General features: G+C 59.4%; 1 protein-coding gene across 5 annotated transcripts in view; it reads right to left on the bottom strand.

Annotated features, from left to right (window-relative positions):
• Positions 1 to 1,616: 1,616 nt before the first annotated feature.
• GLIS1 (GLIS family zinc finger 1) overlaps positions 1,617 to 7,949 on the bottom strand; it is a 249,907-nt gene continuing 243,574 nt past the window's right edge. For 3 of the 5 annotated variants that reach the window (XM_054453885.2, XM_063655752.1, XM_063655747.1), the window contains exons 9-11: positions 6,979 to 7,157; positions 6,267 to 6,434; positions 1,617 to 2,160 (exon numbers count right to left, since the gene is read on the bottom strand). In XM_054453885.2, the coding sequence (XP_054309860.1) occupies positions 2,003 to 2,160; positions 6,267 to 6,434; positions 6,979 to 7,157 (505 nt within the window). In that variant the 3' untranslated portion in view covers positions 1,617 to 2,002. Of the gene's footprint in view, positions 2,161 to 5,425; positions 6,435 to 6,978; positions 7,158 to 7,949 lie in introns of those variants that run through there. The other 2 variants (XM_063655741.1, XM_063655742.1) reach the window with 1 other exon arrangement.

Genomic DNA, 7,949 nt, shown 5'->3' with positions numbered 1-7,949 from the left:
TCTTGAACTCCTGACCTCAGGTGATCCACCCGCCTTGGCCTCCCAAAGTGCTGGGATTCAAGGCGAGAGCCACCGCGCTGGGCGCACTGTCCCTCAGTTTCCGTGCCTGTAGGATGGGAGTAAGTAGCAGGGTTTGGCAGGGAAGACGGTCCTTTTCAGCTCAGGGTGGTCAGGAGTTTCCTGAGGGGACCATGCTGCGGTGTGGGCCGGGGTGTCTCGAGTGATTCCCCAGCCCCACCCCATGCCTGAGTGAGGGAGGAGGGGAGCCGCTCCCAGCCTGGAGTGGGCTGTGTGGAGAGGGCCACTGGACTGGACCGAGACCTTCAGTGGAAGACACAGCTACCCAGGGACCCTCCCTCCCACCTCCCTCCCATGCTGGGCTCCTCACTGGCTGAAGCCAGCCTGGAGCCAGAGGGCAGCGGCCCCAAATGCAGCCCCCATGGGTCGGCCCTGGACACAGAGCAGGCGGAGCGCACGTCTGCAGGGGGCAAGTAGGACATGGGTGCAAGCACCTCGTCAGCAGGCTCCTGGGAGGAGGCAGAGAGCAGATCCCCGGGAAGACCCGCAGGCCGGCATGGCACCGCTGTGTCAGTGGCATCATGGATGATGGGGAGGACCAGGCACTCATCACGGCTCTGTCACTATGTGGCTAGGTGTTCACTCTGACCCTCAGTCTCCCTCTCTATAAAGAAGGGGGTTACTGGGCCTTTCATCTTGCTTTGCCTGCCTAAGTCAGCGTGTAGTACAAAGAGGTGACCCTTTGGTGAGGGTGTGAATGCTGGCTGCCCCTCCTCACCTACAGAGGGGACAAGAAGACCCCTCCCTAGGCTGTTTCTGGGAGCACGGGGAGGATGGTAAACATGACCGCCCTTGCATGGTTCCACTCCAGAGGGGAGGAGGCAGGAATTTTCCTGGATCTTTGTGGCAAGTGATCAGTGTGACATGGTGAGATGCTGGCCACCGTCCAGGTCACCTGCCCAGGCCTGGAGCATGGGCCTGTTCCTCGTGCTGGATGCTGGAGACAGAGACAGGGGGAGATGGGGACAGACCCACATGAGCCTTGGTCCTCCAGGGTGGGCACAGGGCTCCCAGGACAAAGGCTGCTCTCGGCACCTGGCCTGTCTGCAGGGACCAGCCTTTGCCCTGGCTTTCTGAGGCTGTTTGGGCTCCATTCCCAGCAGGCTTGACCTGCCCTCCCAAGGTTTTCTCTGTTTGCAGAAGCCCAGACACTAGACTTGAAGCTCGTTCTCCCACCTGCTGAGGAGTCGCTGTAGCAGGTAGAGGCCCAGGTCAGATGGAGCTGGGTCCCAACTGTGGTCTGACTGTGGGGCCTCGGATCCGAAGCCCGTCGCCGCACCCTCCCGGCCTGTTTGCCCACCTGTCCATGGGGATAGGCCTATCTCACTGCACAGTCCTGGGACTATCGCTGGTGTCTGTAAGGACCATAGCGCATGGTGGGGGCCACGTGCCACTGGTTCCCATCCTCGTGGTCAGAACGCAGGGCCTGAGCTGGTTTCTACGCAGCCTCCCTAGCCCTGAACACCCGGCTCTGTCACCCTCCTCCAAGGCTCTCCCAGTCCCAGCCTCTGGGCTGAATCATAAAGCAGAACCAGGCCTTCACATCTCCTTTCCAGTTTTTAATGTTTTTCTTGTAAAACCAAAAATATAAAACTGGCAGGGGAACGGAAAACAAGTTCTGCATATTTTGTATACACGAGGTCTGTGATTTTAAAACCACTGCAGGGAGGAATGGGAAGACACGATCGAGGGAATGTTACAGGGCCACGGATCCTGGTGGGCACCTCTGTGCGCCCAGCTCAGGCTTGGATGGCAGCTCCCTGGCAGCGCTGGGTGGCGTGGCAGCACTGGCTCCCCTGGGTCATGGCCTGGCTGTTCCGGCTGTGGCCTGGCACTCCCACTAGGTGCACGGAGGGTGGGAGCGACAGCAGGTGGGCGAGGTGGCATCTGCAGTGCTGGACGGGCAGGCGCACGGGGGGCTCCTTCAGGTGTCTGTGTAGATGGAGGGGATGTGGCCCAGGCAGTGGTCAAAGGCTCCATTGGGGAAGAAGCCACAGTCCTCGGGGCCGCTGGACACCACATCTTCAGATGGCTGCTGTGGCAGCGCTGTGGGGCATGAGGCCTCAGCCAGGGCCTCATAGCCTGTGAGTGGTTGGGAGAGGGTCAGCGCTGGAGGCAGCAGGGGCTGTGCCTGCTCGTGCTTCCCAGTTCCCAGGCCCCACCCCACCTGCCCAGGGTCACCCCCTCACAGTGTCCCGTCGGTGGGGCCTGCTTGGAACCCCCAGCATTTCCAAATGGGGGAGCTGGCCACTGGGGTGGGGCGAGGGCTTGGGAGGCACCCTGGGCCTGGCACACCCAGGGGACCCCGGGCAGCTGGGGAGACAGGCCCGGGGTTGACTCAGGGAGGTCCATCACCAGGGCTAGGCTGTGGGGCAGAATGTGGGGGAAGGAGAGGGGTAGGGTAGGAGCAGCTCAGCCCTTGCCCTCAGGGGCTGGTCCCCTCCTGGTAGAAGGACTGGCTCACCCCCACCCTTTCAGTTGCATCCCCCAACCAGGCTCAAGAAACTCAAAGAAGGGCACCAGCATTTACTGGGCACTTAGTAAGTGCTCATTTCAGCATGCCTCGCTTCGGCTCTACAATGCTCCCCTGCGGTGGGATTCACTATCCTATTCTATAGCTGAGAAGGCAGGCACAGAGGCCAGGATGCTTGCCTAAGGTCACAGTGTGAGTAAGGGGTGGAGCTGGGATTGAACCCAGGTCCATCTGGCTCCAGAGATACCTGGCTCTTCCACCGGACATGCTGTCTCCAGGGTGGGGCCACCGCTCTGAGGCCCTTGACTTGGGAGGGGCCGGGAGGGGTCATCTTCTCCAGCCCCTGCCCTAAAGACCTGCCAATGAGCTGCTGTCATGTGTTTATGTGGCCTAAGACAGGTGAGCCTCAGTCTATGCAGTGGGGTTGGGCCCAACCGTTCTGAGGCCTGCAGCCCTTGAAGCTTGTCAGCCTGGTTTAATGCTCTGCGTGTGATTTTTGCTTGACCACGGAGGTGTGGGCAGAAGGCAGCTAAGCGGGCCTGGAGTGGGCACTGGGGAGAGGGGAGGCTGAAAGAACCTCCCCTGGCCGGTGTAGGGGCGGGGTGGGGTGTGGAAGCTGCCTCCTGCTCCATTCAGAGCTATTCATTCTAAGCCTTGCTGCTCAGCTGAGAAATCCCATGTGGGCTGGATGGGGGTGGGGAGGACAAGATGGGGAGAGCCCACAGTACTGGGCACCTCAATTCAGGTATACACAGACACAGAGCACCCGTCTTCCATGTGAGCCCCATGTCACGCAGGGGGCCATGCGCACACGTCTATCCCGCGTGGACACGGCACACGTTTACCCACAGGCCTGTGGGCACAATCCTCAAACACAGGTGCACACGTGCACACAAGCACACATCTGTGGAAACAGCCATGAGTCATGGGGTGGGTGACACAATGTGCACACAGACGGGGTGCACGGACATCCACATACACCTGGGGTGACACACATGTGCAGACATGAGAGTGCAGCCCTGCCAGCTCCCGACACTCACAGGGCGCATGCTGCCCAGAGCCACCTGTGCAAGCCCTGCAAGCACGGGCACACGCAGACACCTGGCACGGGCGCAGGTGTGTGGACGTGGACCCACAGGGTGGTATGTACCCGGCTGAGGCCTCAGTGCTTGTCCCTATATACCTGTCCCTCCATCCTCCCGCTCACGACCTCAAAGCTGCCCCAAGGGCCTCTGGGGCAGGTCTCAGGTTCCCCTTTGTTGGAGCCCTGGAAACCTCCTGTTAGAACTGGGCCTCCTCTCTCCCTCCCTCCCCCTCCCCCTCCCCCTCCCCCTCCCTCTCCCTTCTTCGGTCTCCCTCTCCTTTTTTTGGTCTCCCTCTGTTGCCGAAGCTGGACTGTACTGCCGTGATCTCAGCTCGCTGCAACCTCCCTGCCTCGGGCTCCTGTGACTCTCCTGGGAGAGGGCCTGGGATTGCAGGCGCGCGCCGCCACGCCTGAATGGTTTTTGTATTTTTGGTGGAGACGGGGTTTCGCCGTGTTGACCGGGCTGGTCTCCAGCTCCTGGCCTCGAGTGATCTGCCTGCCTCGGCCTCCCGAGGTGCTGGGATTGCAGACGGAGTCTCGCTCACTCAATGCTCAATGGTGCTCAGGCTGGAGTGCAGTGGCGTGATCTCGGCTCGCTACAACCTCCACCTCCCAGCCGCCAGCCTTGGCCTCTTAAAGTGCTAAGATTACAGCCTCTGCCCCGCCGCCACCCCGTCTAGGAAGTGAGGAGCGTCTCTGCCTGGCCGCCCATCGTCTGGGGTGTGAGGAGCCCCTCTGCCCGGCCGCCCCATCTGGGAAGTGAGGAACGTCTCTGCCCGGCCGCCATCCCGTATAGGAAGTGAGGAGCGCCTCTGCCCGGCTGCCCCGTCTGGGAAGTGAGGAGCACCTCTGCCCAGTCGCCCAACGTCTGGGAGGTGAGGAGCGCCTCTGCCCAGTCGCCCAACGTCTGGGAGGTGAGGAGCGCCTCTGCCTGGCTGCCCCGTCTGGGAGGTGAGGAGCGCCTCTGCCCGGCCGCCACCCGATCTGGGAGGAAGTGAGGAGCGCCTCTGCCCGGCCGCCCACTCTGGGAGGTGAGGAGCGCCTCTGCCTGGCCGCCACCCCCGTCTGGGAGGAAGTGAGGAGTGCCTCTGCCCGGCTGCCCCATCTGGGAAGTGAGGAGCGCCTCTGCCCGGCCGCCACCCCATATGGGAAGTGAGGAGCACCTCTGCCTGGCCACCCCGTCTGGGAGGTGAGGAGCACCTCTGCCCGGCCGCCCCGTCTGGGAGGTGTACCCGACAGCTCCGAAGAGACAGCGACCATCGGGAGCGGGCCATGAGGACGATGGTGGTTTTGTTGAAAAGAAGCGGGGGAAGTGTGGGGAAAGGAAGGAGAGATCAGATTGTTGCTGTGTCTGTGTAGAAAGAGGTGGCCATAGGAGACTCCATTTTGTTCTGACTAGGAGAAATTCTTCTGCCTTGGGATGCTGTTGATCTATGGCCTTTCCCCCAGCCCCGTGCTCTCTGAAACATGTGCTGTGTCAACTCAGGGTTAAATGGATTAAGGGCGGTGCAAGATGTGCTTTGTTAAACAGATGCTTGAAGGCAGCGTGCTCTTTAAGAGTCATCACCACTCCCTAATCTCAAGTACCCAGGGACACAAACACTGCAGAAGGCCGCAGGGACCTCTGCCTAGGAAAACCAGAGACCTTTGTTCACGTGTTTATCTCCTGACCTTCTCCCCACTATTATCCTATGACCCTGCCATATCCCCCTCTCCGAGAAACACCCAAGAATCATCAATAAATACTTCATAAATAAAATAAAATAAAAAAAGAGAAGTGAGGAAGAATATTGGGGGGATGCTGGAAATGTATATCTTGTTATTGTAGAGGTCTTTACATGACTACATGTGTTTGCCAAAATTTATCCAACTACATATAAAAAGGTAAATTTTACTGTATGGAAATTAAACTTCAATAAACTGACTTTTTAAAAGGTAAAAAAAAAAAAAAAAAAAAAAAAAGAACTGGGCCCCGAGGCTGTTTTGAGGGTGGGTCTCAGCTGGAGGAATTCAGGGAGGGTCTAGCCCCTCCCTTCTGATGCCCCTGCTCTGACTAGGCCTGCCCTGCTGATCAGAGCCTGGTTTCACCTGGGCTGCGGGCACCCTCCCCTCTCCCTGGGCTTCTCTAGCCAAGCCTGGGGCAGAGCTGGGGAGGCCCAGGGCCCTGCAGGGCAGCACCAGGTACCAATGTGGGGAAGGAACAGCACGACCTCCAGGTTCTGTCCCCGCCTAGTCTCCTCTGCTGCCAAAGGGAGAGCAGGATTTGTTCATTCCCTGCTATATTCCCAGGGTCTGCAGCTATGCCTGGCACACAGTAGGTGCTCAATAAATAAAGTGAAGCAGTAAGTAAACCATGAGCTCCCAGTCCGATTCTTCAGAAACCTGTCAGCATTCAGACACACATAAGGCTCGCAAAGCTGTGGAAGGAGCATGCACTTTCCAGTCAGGCAGGTATAGACAGTTCTGCGGGGTCCTGGGACCTCTCTGAGCCTCTCCTTCCCCCTCTGTAAAGTGGGGATGGCCCCACCACATAAGCATCCAAAGGCTGCAGGACAGCATGTATGCAGCACTCAGCACCGGGTTGAGCCTCGGCAGGTGCCCAGGACTGGGAGCCACGCAGGCAGGGCTCACCTGTGGCAGGCAAGGGCGTGCTGAGGCTGTGGTAGCCATTGGGCCGCAGGGGGTTGAAACCATGGGTCTCCTCGACCAGTCCGTCCCCACCGGCTGCTGGTTCGGCCATCCGGTAGCAGTCACCGTAGGGGAAGCAACTCTGGATGGAGTGGAAACTGCCCTGGTAACCTGCAGACGGGGGTGGCAGGGGCCGCGTTCACAAAGGAGAAGTGCCCAGGGCAGGGAGGGGAACATCCTTGCTGCACGCTCCACCTCTCGTGTTGTCCTGTTCAGGCATTGTGGGTGTGAGAGAGAGAGGAGGTGCAGGAGGCTGGGGCCCCATTCTCAGCTCCACCCTGCAGGGAGGGGAGGGCAGGCAAGGGGTGGCTGAGATGGTCTCACGTGGCTGCTCCTGAGTCACCCGTGGCTGACGCCTACTCCCTCCACTCTCAGGCGCTCAATCCCGCTCACTGGCCTCTCCTCGGGGCAGCGGGCCTTTGCCGCCTTGTCCGGAACACGCTCTTCCTTACTCTCAGAACCAGTTTTCTCCAGGCTGTGCCCTCAGCTGGGCCTCTTATGTCTCCTGTCTCCCAGCTTCTCTCAGCCCCCAGTGCCCAGCCGGTCATTCTCTGAGTACCTGCCTCCCCCACTAGGCCACTGTCTCCTTGTTCCTCTGGGGTCCCTAAGTGGGAATCGGGGGGTTATACGGAGCGGGCCCCTGGCCAGAGCTTACCTTGTGGGCTGGGCAGAGGCGGGGGTGGAGGGCTCTGGAAGGGTGGGTAGGACGGCTTGCTGGGGAGTGTGGGGAAGGGCTGGCCTCCCGGAGAATGGCTCTGAGAGGATGGGGGCAGCGGCGGTGGCCCGAGCCCCTTCAGGGGGCTGACTATTGGTGAGAGGAGGCCGGGCCCCAACCTGGAGAGAACAGAGATGCCCGTCAGCAGGCAGGGTTCTGGTGGGTGGGGGCCAGAGGCAGGGCTGCTGTGGCTTACTCCCCTCCAGCGACGGGGAGCTCACTCACCAGCTGACCTGCTCCGACCTACAATAGTTCGAAGAGGAGCTTTTATTTTTGGTGATGTTCAAGCCAAACTTTTCAATCCTGTAAGCTTTGGAGTCTGGTATTTAGGACAGTCAGCAAGGAACACAGGTTAAGAGGCGCAACCTTTCCAGCTGAGAGAACTGTGTTCAAACCCCTAATTGCTCTCATTGGCCAACTATTTTGGGCAAGTTGCTCAATGTCTCTGAGCTCCGGTTTCCTGGAACGGCTGCTGGCTCACCACCGGGCACGCTGCAGTGTTCATTACCTGCTGGGTGCCCGGCTCTCTGCCTCGTGCATGCCACTCTGGCCACCTGGATGAGGAGCCCTGGAGCAGCCCATGGCACTCACAGTCAGCATTCACTGCGCCCCTGACTTGCCCCAGGCCCTGGGAGACAGGTGTTCTTGTGTCCTTTTCGCAGACCAGAAAACCAAGGCTCAGAGAGCTTTGCCCAAGTTACTCCCAGCCACACAACATTGACCTCAGGGGTTACGGTGAGGGTGACATTAAAGCAATGTAGACAAAGTGTGATGTCCGATACATTCTTAGCCACTCCATCAATCGTCATCATCATTATGAAGAGGAAGGGAAGAAAAACTAGCAAGTCGGTCCCATGGCGAAGTTGGCATTTTTTTCCTGCAGTGTACTCTGAGGAACCTTCTGTTTCCAG

Source organism: Pongo pygmaeus, chromosome 1 (genome assembly GCF_028885625.2).
Source record: "Pongo pygmaeus isolate AG05252 chromosome 1, NHGRI_mPonPyg2-v2.0_pri, whole genome shotgun sequence".
Lineage (NCBI taxonomy): Eukaryota > Metazoa > Chordata > Mammalia > Primates > Hominidae > Pongo > Pongo pygmaeus.
The sequence above is the reverse complement of the archived record's forward strand: the minus strand, read 5'-3'. Positions and strand labels throughout refer to the sequence as shown.